Source organism: Eschrichtius robustus, chromosome 13 (assembly GCF_028021215.1).
Source record: "Eschrichtius robustus isolate mEscRob2 chromosome 13, mEscRob2.pri, whole genome shotgun sequence".
Taxonomy (NCBI): Eukaryota; Metazoa; Chordata; class Mammalia; order Artiodactyla; family Eschrichtiidae; genus Eschrichtius; species Eschrichtius robustus.
The window spans coordinates 27,448,061-27,460,806 of NC_090836.1; the positions used below are offsets into that span (position 1 = coordinate 27,448,061).

Below are 12,746 nucleotides of genomic sequence, written 5' to 3' on the forward strand. Positions count from 1 at the left end.
AAACTACAGAAATTCATTTTGATGTTATTTTTTGTGCTTATATTTTGTTATAAATTTTCTCTTGTGTATATTCAATATATAACAACAAAATTTAGAAAAACCTCTGAACAGTTGAAAAAGGAGTTTGTTAAGCAAGACAGAAGGTACCAATTATGAACCATCAAGGATAGAAAAAAATCCAGGCTTTAAGTAAATATATATTTGAATGATAGGCTATTAGGTATTACATTTGGAAAAATCAGGGGCATTAAACCAAACTATCATAGAATATTTAGTTAAGAAGTATAGAAAATATGGTATGTTATTTATTAGAATGATGCCTTGTAGCCCTGTAGTATGATGATTAAATCAGTTAAGGATATGTGGTAGATGTTTTAAAAAACCTATGGTCACTCACATCAAGTTAAAAATGCATGTTTTTAATGTTTGTGATAAATGAAAAATGGCTTACACAATGAAAAATTAGAATCAAAAATTGGTAATGAAATAACCTATGTTTCCCAGATGTATGGAATGTATAACTGGGTAGGAATTAGGTTAAAAAAGCCAGAAAAAAAATGGGGGAAGTTAAGAAAGAGTTGAAATTTCTCACTAAAAGAAGATAAAATGGATTTCTTTGATAAAATCAACCTTAGGGCCTATGCCTTGAGAAATTTCTGTGTTCTGTCTTTTTACATTTTTAATGGCTTAATAAGAAAAAAGATACATCAGAGTTCCCTTTCTGGTAAGAGGTTCAGTATTTCAGAAATGTGTGGGGAGCTGCTCTCCATGGAGAGGTGAACGGCCTGCTGAGTCATGCACAGGCCTGGCAGAACCTTCACACAGGGACACAGCAGCCTGTCAGTGTTGGGTGGGGAGAGAGGGTGGGGACTGATATTAATAAGCATTTACTGTGGATTTTATTTATACCTCTTATCTGATATCCTTACCTTTTAGACCTAGTCTGTTTTTACTTTTTTAAGGTAGACATTATTATGCATTTTCCACATTTGGTAACTGAGACATAGAAATTCAAAACCTTGCCAAAGATTGCAGAGGAGGCAGATTTAAACCCAAATACATTTGATTCCAAAGCTCGTCTTTTTCCTACAATTAATAGCCAATACTTACAGTGAACTTACTGTATTTGTACCAAGAACTGCTCCAAGTGATACACAGATTTTCTCTAATCCTCACAACAACACTATCAGATAGAAATTATTATCCCCATTTTACAGATGAGAACACTGAGGCACAGAATGTTAAGTAACTTCTTCATTGTCATACAATGAGTAAGTGGCAGAGTTGGTCCAGCTCAGGAGCCCATGTCTTTAACCTCTTTAGTCTCTTATGAGTACCTGTGCCTTTCAAGGATCAGGCTTCATTCTGTCAGGGAAACCTTATGGCTCCTAATAAGGTTTGAGCCATGTGAGTCATGGAAATGGATTTCTGCCAGCTGGGTAGTTTTGGATTGTCTCACTTACAATGATCCCTTCTTTTCTAATTGGACCGTACCCTCTAAGACACTTTGCTGCTGGAATATAGTGGTTTGGGAAATGTTTCTCAGCCAGTTCAAACAAGTTTAGCTAGTTTATTCCTATTTTGTGTGTGTGTGCTTTATGAGATCCTTTGGGCTCATTGTTTTTCTCAGAATAAGAATGAATCCTTAGTAGAGCTTTTAGTCCTCTTAAACTCTCAAACTTCATTCTTTAACTTGGACTTTCCTTAAGACTTAATTTAAAACAAATGGTAATTAAACATCATTTAAACCATTGATGGGATTATATCTCATATCCTTTCTACTCCAAAAGTATTTGAAGCAGATTAAAATAAAAGAAACAAATACAGTGGGGGTAAATACACCTCAAAAGAGTGTAGAGAAAACAGGAGATAGTTATACCAGAAACTTAAGGGTATTTTAGTTCATTGCTACAGAGCATTTAACGCTGAATTTCCTGGCAGCTGAGGCAACAGAGAAATACAGTTGGTCAAATGATTTTTATTATATGTTCAAAGAAGATAAAGTAGTTCCTTGGGGAGGATGGGTTTTAGTGATAGGCCAGTTGACAACCCTTTCCTTCCTCCAAGTTAAATTATGTCTAAATATTCCCTGGAGCACTCAGCTCTTAGTGCTGTAGTGGAGAATTTAAGGAACTGCCTCAGATAAGTCTTTAAAGACACACCGCGGCTATGCTGTAATTCTTGCTTAGCAACACTTCAGTTTAGCTTTGCTCCTCTGGGGAAAGGCCAGGTTCTGGCTCACCCCCTCCTTTGTTTGAGTCTCTACTCAAAGGTCACCCCCTTCTCTGATCGTCCTCTCTAGATGAGGCTCCCTCTGTCCACACCTGCCTGACTATCCCTGCGCTGTCCAACACGGAGGCCACTATTGATTAGATTACATAAAATTAAAAATTTAATTCTTTGGTCATACTGCCACATTTCAAGAGCTCATTAGCCACATGTGGACAGTGGTTACCATACTGGACAATACAGATATATCATTGCAGAAGGTTCTATTGGGCAGTGCTATTTTATACTCTTACTCGGGATTTCATTTTCTTTTTAGAACTTTTCCAGCATTATGCCACATACTTATTGATTTATGTTCCACTAGAATGCTCCCAAAGGCAGAGGTTTTTTTCTAGAATATTCCTAAATCCTCAGTGTCTAAAGCAGTGCCTGTTACAGTTCTCTGTAAATACTTACTGAGTGAATGAACAAACGAATGAATAAATTTTAGTATTTCAAATAAGAATATTTTGTCTGGTGTCCTCGAGTGACCTAATATACTGTTCTGTCACAATTTTTAAGATGAAAGAATGAAGATTCTGTAACCAAGGATCATATTTTAAAGATAATTTGATATTATTAAATATACTAGCCGAACTTTTGTCCTTCATATTGTGAAGGATAATAAGCATGAAAATTCCACTTAACAGTTAACATATTGTCCTGAACATGAAGGTAAAAAAATACCAATTTTCTTGGGATTAAGAAGTCCTGGGATTCCCTGGTGGCGCAGTGGTTGAGAATCCGCCTGCCAATGCAGGGGGCACGGGTTCGAGCCCTGGTCTGGGAGGATCCCACGTGCCGCGGAGCAACTGGGCCCGTGAGCCACAACTACTGAGCCTGCGCGTCTGGAGCCTGTGCTCCGCAACAAGAGAGGCCGCGATAGTGAGAGGCCCGCGCACCGAGATGAGGAGTGGCCCCCGCTTGCCACAACTAGAGAAAGCCCTCGCACAGAAACGAAGACACAACACAGCCATAAATTAATTAATTAATTAATTAAAAAAAAAAAAAAGAAGTCCTGTGAGTAGAATGAGAAAGCAAGGTACTTATTATATAGCTAAATGGACTTACACTGGCATGTAACTGAAAGCAACTGTGATACATTGCGATGGAATGTATTAAAGGTGATAATTGTGCAATTATAGCTACACACATGATAGAAATCATAATACATTCTAAAATTGTATAGAAATGTCAGTTTACCTCAGTTAATTTCAAATAAAAATTATTCATGAAATGACTGCAGTGCCTAAAAGGAATTTGCTATCTGAACAAAATATAACTAGAAGCATGACTGCCCTAGGTTTGCCTATAAATAGACAGCAAAGCTAGTTTTGTGATTTCTGCCAAGTGTGCAGCTTCTATAGCCTTGGAAAAGATTGTCTCTCATCTCTTGGGTTCAGCTTTGTTAGGAGATACTTGGAATGGTGGTGGAGGAGGGAGGTACCCGGCAGAGCCAGACAGGTCTGGTAAATCAGCTTCAACAATTAGCCAAATGACAGTTGTCAGTTGGCTGTCATGCCCAATTCCAGTTACCAACAATTAGGAATTTGGTAAAGTAGGAGTGTTTTCTCCTTCACCCTCCCTTTCTAAAAATGCAGATATTTTCTGTAGTGTTAGTTCTCAGCGGATTTGCAAATGCAGATCATGGGGCATCTGTAGCCTGTGCTGGATTGGTATTATTTTTCTATTTCAAGTAAAAAAAAAAAAAAAAGCACCATGGTAAATGTCCTTGGATAACCTTGCGTACTTTCAAATCAGGTCCAGTGAAGGGCCATGTTCCTCATAAAAATAATGACTAACTTTGGAAACCCCTATGTTCAGTTAAGTTTTCTGAGCTGCAATAAATATGAATTAAGGATTCATCAAAATGTTTATATTTTCAATTTCAATTCTTGACTCTACTTTGAAGATCTATTCTGTGTATATGTCTGAAATTTTTTATTTCCTTTGGTGCAGGATCCAGAGTACAATTCTTAAAACTTTACATCAAGGGTGGAAAGATAAATTCACTTGCTATTAAGACATTAGGGGCTGTTTTAGCCACCAAGAGAGCATTGCCTATGTGCTGAGAATAATGTGAGACCCATAGGTTGCCTAAGTCTGTTGATCTTACTCAGGCAGAGTTAAGAAAATGACCCTGTGAAAGTTTTCTGTTACATAGATGTGGGAAAGTAGTTGTGAAAAAGAAGCAAGTTGACGTGCTTGACACACAGTTCATGATAATTTGAAATTTTACTAATACTTAAGCATGATAGTCAGGGTTCCTTTGCCAGTGTGAGAGTCTACTGAAGACATAACGAGGTCACCATGGGGAGATGTGCTGCCAGATGTCTCCCCTCCAAAGATTTTTTAATGGGTAATGAATTCAGAATTGACCTCATAGAATCTGATCATCACTGATAGAAAAGCAAGGTAAACATCACCTCCGAAGACAATTTTTCATCTGTTCATAAATCTATATGCTTATTATCACATGTAGAAGCTTGGCTACTCAAATAAGAATTTCTTTCTGTCCTGAGACTGAGCAAGCCAAATACCAATAGTATTCTGCTCTGTATAGATGAACATCAATACTGAAATATTTCTTTCTCAGTTGATGTTTAGGAATCATCTGTTGATTTTGATCCATGTAGAGATTCTAAGAAAGATAGTTTATTGAGACATAGGCTTGCAGGTTATTAATTTTTAATTTTCTGTTTCTGTAGTATAATTTGGAGATGAATACCAGATTGTCTTTAAAATCACTAAATCATGCTGTCTCCTCCTAACTTTATGATGTCCCTTTCAATGATTAACACAAACCTTTTCTGCCTTCAAGTTTGTAACAAGTGTGAAACTGAGTTTCAGAGGTTAATTCCAGCCTTGTTTCTTTATGACCTGTACATAGTCCAGAAGCATCATTTTATGACACTTAAAATTTAAAAATGTATATCACGTCATAAAGCCATAGCACTTCTGATTGAATAGTGACCCTTTGGTGTTCAAGTACACATGTTCTTTATAACTGTATGTGCCAGTATTTTATCAGATCTATCAAATCCTTGAGGGCAAAGACTACATTTATTTACCTAACTTTTTATTTTGAAATAACTCTAGACATAGAAAAAGTTGCAAAGATACTACACTGAATTTCATGTACCCTTTACACAGCTTCCCCAGATGTTAACATCTTACATAACCATAGTACAGTTATGGAAACCAGAAATTGACATTGCTACAATATTATTATCCAATATAAAGAATGTATTTCGGGACTTCCCTGGTGGTCCAGTGGTTAAGACTTCGCCTTCCAATGCAGGGAGCAATATTGTAACAAATTCAATAAAGACTTTTAAAATGGTCCACATCAAAAAAAAAAAAAGAAAAAAAAGAATGTATTTCAGTTTTGCCAATTGTCCTACTAAAGTCTTTTTTTCAGGTCAGGATCCAATCCAGGAACCCATTCTGCATTTAATTGTCATATTTTCTTAGTCTCATCTAGTCTGGAGGAGTCTTCCTCTATTTCTCCTGACCTTAATACTTTTGAAGAGCCCTGGCCAATAATTTTGTAGAATGTTCCCGTTTGGGTTTGCTTGATGTTTTCTTATAGTAAGAATTGGCTTACTCATTTTTGGCAAAAATACCACAGAAGTGACGCTGTTCTCCCCTCAGTGTGTTATATCAGAGGGTACACGATGTTAGTATGTCTTGTTGCTGCTGAGCTAACTTTTGGTCACTTAGTTAAGGTCTGCCAGGGTACTCTACTGCACAGTTACTGTTTTTCCCATTGGAATTAATAAATATCTTGGGAGGACATGTTTTAAGACTATGCAAATATCCTGTTTCTCATCATAGTTTTTGCCTATTATTTTATATTCCACTGATAATCTTTACCTGCAACTATTATTACTTGGTGTTTGCCAAGTAATATGCTGATGTCAAGTAATGCTGATGTATTTGATTTCTATTAGAATTAAATGATTCGAATCCTACTGTAAAGAAGAGCTATTCCTTCTTTTATTTATTCAGTTATTATATCAATGTGGACTCATGAATATTTATTTTATTCTATGGATTATAATTCATTACTATAACTATTTTGTTCCCCCAAATTATCCCAGATTTGGCCCTTGGGAGCCCCTTCATGTAGGCTCTTGTGTCCTTTGACATATCCACATCATTTTTTTAAAAGCATTTTGTTACTTACTCTTTGGCACCACATGATGCACCAAGTTCGTTTTGCTCCAGTCAGAGACTCCGTCATTTCTTCAAAGATCCCTAGTTCTTTTAATTGGAGATTGATATTTAGAAACAAAATTTGGCTGCAAGGTTTGCTGACAGAGCTAGGAAATCTGTATACACACACACACAAGCACCTTTCTCTCTCCATCTATCGACCTATCTCCCTATTAAAGACTATCATCTATCGACCTATCTCCCTATTAAAGACTATCCTGATAATTCTAATTACAACCCAGTACCACTGGTTTCCTTCTAGACTTCTCCCTTTCCTTATTTATAATGCCTTTCTCCAACAGGGAGAAACCTGTCTTTCATTATCCATAATATATTTATTTATTTCCTCAGCCCTAGTATACATGTAAAGAATTTCAGAATTGCGACTCCATAATCCCTGTGAGAAACAAATTTACTAACTGTACTATAGTGTTTGGGTACAGTTCATTTTGTTTTTAGCTTTACTGTGTATAGCAAAAATACTGATTTCCCAAATCAGGTTATATCTTTTCTTCTCAACCCCTTTCAGTGTGGTCCTGTTCTTCATTTGCAGTACAGCTGGGTTCATTTGTTACTATTTGTGTTCCATTTGGGTACCTGGACACATAGAGGCTGATTTTCATTATTATTTATTTGGGAGGTATGTGAAACCTTACTGTAGTTGTACGAGTCAGAGCGATATGAAAAGGCATTCTCAGAAAAGTGTGACTCCTATGAAATGTGATCCCTTGTATAGCATTTCATTCCCTCATTCTTTCTACCCCATACCCACTCACCCCCCCGTAGCTTACCAATTTCATTACTTTCTGGCTTATTTTTCTGTATTTCTTTTTCCACAGATATGTTTTCTTATACATTGATTGCATTTGAATGTCTTTTTGTGGTACCAGGCAGTTTGAAAGCTGTTTGGTGATTTTTCTCTCTTAAGGGTATTGTTCATAATTGGTATATTCTTACCACTAATGTATTAGAAAGCTAATGAAACTATTATTTTCTTTCTTGAAAATTTTTTTGGGGATTTTTTCTGGAATGAAAATGAGAATATGAATTTTGAAGGGCTCATTAGCACTGAACTGTCTATTCCTTAAAAAGATTTGTCTAAAAAATGGTAACATAAAACAAGCAGCAATGTTTTTCAAGTTTTAACCTGTTATATATATATTTTAGCAAAATACGTAAAATTTTTCTTTCTCCTTAATTGAATTTGAATTATTTCAAGTGTCAATGAAGCTGCTAGCCTGTTAGATGAACTATGTATTTTTTGCTTCTGGAAGTCTTGCAGAATACCTTTTCTTTTACACAAAGTAAAACAAATCATGTTCCCAAGTCTGTTGAATAGTGCAGTGGTGCATTTCACTGTGTGCTCATTTTCTTTCCAAATCCTCTGCAGGCATTTGGGCAGTCCTTCTCCATCCACCGTAAGGTTGCTGAGGATGGAGAGACTCGGGAGGAAACGCTTCTGCAGGAGTCAGCATCGAAAGAAGCTTACTATCTGGGGAAGATCTTGGAGATGCAGAACGAACTGAAACAGAGCCGGGCTGTGGTCGCCAACGTGCAGGCAGAAAATGAGAGGCTCACAGCCGTCGTGCAGGATCTGAAGGAGGTAAACAAACAACAAACATACTCCCTGTGAGAGAGCTGTGGGAGAGAGAAGTAAGATGAAATTCTTCCTAGGAGAGAGGAATAAAACTTTTTCTCTAATCAGAGGAGCTGTATTAAACAAGAAGCACTTGATGCCGATGCTAGCAATTTTTCTGCTTTTCTAGTGAAATGACAGCTTGTTCTGAGATGAGCTTTTCTCTCTCTTATTGTTCGTTAAGAATTAAAGTCTTTATTTATTGAGTACTTGGGAATTGGCCTTGCTATTTCTGCAGAGGTGTCTAAAAACTACAGTGAACCTAAGGTCACTTCCTCCCCTTTACCTGTTTCAATACAATGTGGAGAGGAACGGTTGGCTGTTATGCTCGGTGTCAGCACTAATTCAAAATGAATGTGGTGTTAGCACAGGACTCTCCTCACTGGGGAGAGAGATCCTGGCGGAGTGTTCTGAGGGGTCTTACTTAGAGTCTGGTGATGCAGAACCATAAACTCTTTTTCTGGCTGTAGACAAGCAGCAAATTACAGCTGGTGTGAATCAGGTTAGGAGCCTTCTTCAGTCCCCGGGCCCTCCCTGGACTCACTCTTTCCCTTCAGCTTTTCACGTAGCAGCGTCATATGCCAGATGGTTTCAGAGTGGCAGAGTCATTCTGTCCTGGGGGAAGGAGGTAATGTTGGGGACAGAAATAGCCAAAAGCAGCTTCATCCACCAAACCCTTTTAAGAGCATTTTTGAAAACTTCATATTAAGTCGTTCACTCCATTTTTTGATTAAGAAAGCTATAGAAGAGGTGCAGATTTCCTCTAATTCCTACACCGGTGCAGTGGAGGTTGACAAACAAATGCCGGGTCCACTACCAAGTGGGCTCATTAACTGAGCGTTTGTTTGTTTTTTTTTTAAATTTATTTTTGGCTGAGTTGGGTCTTCGTTGCTGCACACGGGCTTTCTCTAGTTGCGGCGAGTGGGAGCTACTCTTCATTGCGATGTGCGGGCTTCTCATTGCGGTGGCTTCTCTTGTTGCGGAGCACAGGCTCTAGGCACGCAGGCTTCAGTAATTGTGGCTCATGGGCTCAGTAGTTGTGGCTCGCGGGCTCTAGAGCACAGGCTCATTAGTTGTGGCGCACGGGCTTAGTTGCTCCGCGGCATGTGGGATCTTCCCAGACCAGGGATCGAACCTATGTCCCCTGCATTGGCAGATGGACTCTTAACCACTGTGCCACCAGGGAGGTCCCTACCTGAGCATTTTGATAATAGAAAAAGGTCAGATGAAAAAATTGTTTGATATTGTGAAATATAACCAAAGTAATCCACTGATACCTTTCTCTTGAAATTAGTGACATATTAGAAATAAAGTTTCATTATTATGACATATAAGTCGTCAAAATTTACTGGAATTCAATCAATAATTTACATTTGCCTGTGTCCATATTACAATGAACTCAGTGAATATTGACAGTAAGGTTTCTGCTTTACCTAGTTCATTGTCTTTGCACATGCCCCAGATATAGAAATATGACTCTGGAGACAAAGAAAGGAGCCAACCAAGGGGAATTTAGTGTTGGGTACCAAAAAGAACATGAGAGTTTTCAGGATGCCCTGCCTCATTTCCCTCCACTGCAAATGATTGTTAAAAAACAAAGCCCACCTCCAGTTCTTCATTTGATGCATCTGTATGTGCTGGGTTTTCACCATCACTTGCTTATCCTTTGGAGTACCAGACCTCCTCCTCCAAGTGGACTCAAGGTCATATAGTGCCATAGGCCACCTTCTTGGATTAAGCAAAGCCCAGAACATCCACAGGCAGAGACCTCAGCAGCCATGGGCAGCAGGTTCACGTGGCAAGTCGGCAGAGAGGCTGTGATATGGGCAACCTGAAGGCCACGGGCACCCACATGCAGGTGGTTTGTGTAGAAGGATTGCAATCAATGAGTCAAGCAGTCTTGATTACCAACTGGATGGATCCTCTGAAAGCTACACGACCCCACTGTGTGCGGCAGTTGCAGCTGAGGAAAGAACAGCAAAGGTTGAGGAAAGGGTACCACAGATGTTTTCCTCTTGGGGCAAGACAGTGGAGATTGATGGAGCATCCTTACTTACATATGCCATGCTTGAGTGCAGTTTCCAATGAGTATGTTTATGATAAGCAGCAGGAGTTGATTATTAAGAATGAGGATGCAAGTTAGGAATAAACTGAGGCCGCAAGGGAAACAAAATGCCGAGAAGCCCTTCATTCAGATCAGTTCTCAAATTTCAGTGAGCACCAGAATCACCTAGAGAACTCATCAAAACACTAGTCTTGGGCTCCACCCCCTAAAATTCTGATTCAGTGTCCTAGGTGGAACCCAAGAATTTGCATTTCTAACAAGTTCACAGCAGGTAGAGAGCACACCTTAAGAACCACTAATTTAAACTTCTTTGCCTGGCTTAAAGCTGGGCATGGGAGTATCATAAGGCTCACAATGTGGGGAATTGCTGAATGATCACTTGGTTATAATCCTTTGATTTCTATGCATTTTCAGTACTTGATTTGCCGTAAGAGAATAACTTGTTACGTCCAAATTTATGTATTTTTTTTTAATCTAAAACAGCTCAAGGCCGTCTAGCCGTTTGGATTTGTCAATAACTAAAAGAAAAAAAAAACGGGTGGTCAGTTTCCTGGTCTTCTAAGTGTGCCAACAATTTATCTGTTAATATTCTTTCTGATGGGCTGAAAGCTAGTGAGTGGTATTACTACATCCCAGAGCCCTGCTGTTTTTCATGCAGACCTTGTTTTAATGTCGCTAATAAAATTATTATTAGCATGTAGGGCTGAGGACATTTGTAAAAGGAGAAAAGGAATAAATTCTATTTCTTGGTATGTTGATACAGACTTTTTTTGATGGCTGGTGTTAAGTTCAAATCCCAGATTTGTTTTTATTGTAGGCTTAGTTTTATTTGTCTTTTTGTATTCTGGGTATTGATTGGTGCATAGTGACTGGAAGAGAGATGATGAAACAGAAAAAACATGACGTGATGGACCATGAGAAATAGACAAGGATAACCAATAAAAAGCGTAGTAAATCATCAGCTTGACAGATGCTGTGTGAATTTTTTTTTCTTTTTGGCCGTGCTCCACGGCATATGGGATCTTAGTTCCCCTGACCAGGAATCGAACCCGTGCCCCCTGCATTGGAAGTGTGGAGTCTTAACCACTGGACTGCCAGGGAAGTCCCTGTGTGAATTTAATAATTTAATTAATGGAATTATTTTTATTTACTAAAAGGACTAATCTCTAATTTCAGTAGGATCATTGGTACTGGCAAAGGTGCCCGTGTGTGTATATGTGCTGTGTGTGTTATGGAAGCTTTACACTCATATTTGTGCACACGCATGTACGCGTGTGTGTGTATTTAATTCCACAGCCAAATTCTTTTCCATATATGGTATGTATAGGACAGTATAGTGGAAAAAATGGAAACATTTCTGAATTAGGTATTAGAAAATCAATATTCTAGTCTCAGCTCTGCTAAAAGTTTTAGAATTATACTCATGGTATTTGTTAAAGATTAGTTTAGTATATAGTAAATACACAATAAACATAAACTGTTATCATTAATAACTTTCTGCATCCTCCATAAAGCTATTGTTGAAGATATCATTTATTATGTAGATCCATATTCTTAGGTTAAAGAAACATTAGGTAAATACCTCTTTGAATTTATTGCCTTGAAAATTCTTTCCGATGAGATATGAATCAGGTGGTAGGAATTTAGTATGTTTTTATTATTGCTTTGGTTGTTAAAAACCTCCAGCACGATGTGTCACTGTAAAACCCAACTTAGATTTTTCATATAATTCTCATTTTTAAACATTTTCATCAGCCTTATTGTATATGTGTTCCTAATGGTAAACTGCTTTAAATAAGATTTTTAAGTACAGGGAGTAAAAGAAAAAGTGTCACCCAATCAAAGAACCAAATCGGAGTTAATCTTAAACAAGTTAGGTGTTAATCCTACAGGTCTAGTAACAGGCAGGGGATGGGAAGGGGGGAATCCTTGGGTGACCTTGACCGGCATCATTTCGGTGAGAGCTAAATGAGAGCGGATAGATTACTGTAGTGCCTAAGCAAATATTGAGTAAACAAGTTTGAATTTCATTTTTTTATCTCAACATATAGGTCTAAAATACTAGAAGATATCCTGAATTTCACTGTACAGCCATGTCACTGTAGCTACCAAGAGCACACGTTTCCCTCTTCTGAATCTTTCCTCAAGTCAATGAAATTTCTGGCACAATATATGAAGCTTTAGTACGATAGCTAAATTTCTAACTTGTTGGTAACATTTTATTAAGATATGGCCATTTTATATTTTAAAAGCTGCTTAATCCATATGATCTTTATCACATTTGAAGCTCCATTTTTTTCCCTCATTGGAATTTACAACCAAATTTTATAATACAGCAGCTCAATTTTCGGGAATCGATTATAGCCACGTCTGTAAACTTTTAGGCCATGAAGGCACCTAGTGATTATTTGGTAAAGCCTACTCCCAGATCAATAATTCTTTCTCCAGTAACCTGGAATGGTCATGTAGCCTTTACCCAGACACTTCCATCACTACGGAGATGGTAAACTATGAGTCCTTCCAGGGAAGGGACTGTCTTTTGTTTGTCATTTATCTTGG

General features: G+C 38.0%; 1 protein-coding gene across 16 annotated transcripts in view; it reads left to right on the forward strand.

The window, feature by feature from the left end:
* Positions 1–12,746, forward strand: part of BICD1 (BICD cargo adaptor 1) — a 207,963-nt gene that overhangs the window by 83,533 nt on the left and 111,684 nt on the right. For all 16 annotated transcript variants that reach the window (XM_068560533.1, XM_068560532.1, XM_068560540.1 and 13 more), the window contains exon 2: positions 7,877–8,089. In XM_068560533.1, the coding sequence (XP_068416634.1) occupies positions 7,877–8,089 (213 nt within the window). The remainder of the gene's footprint in view (positions 1–7,876; positions 8,090–12,746) is intronic.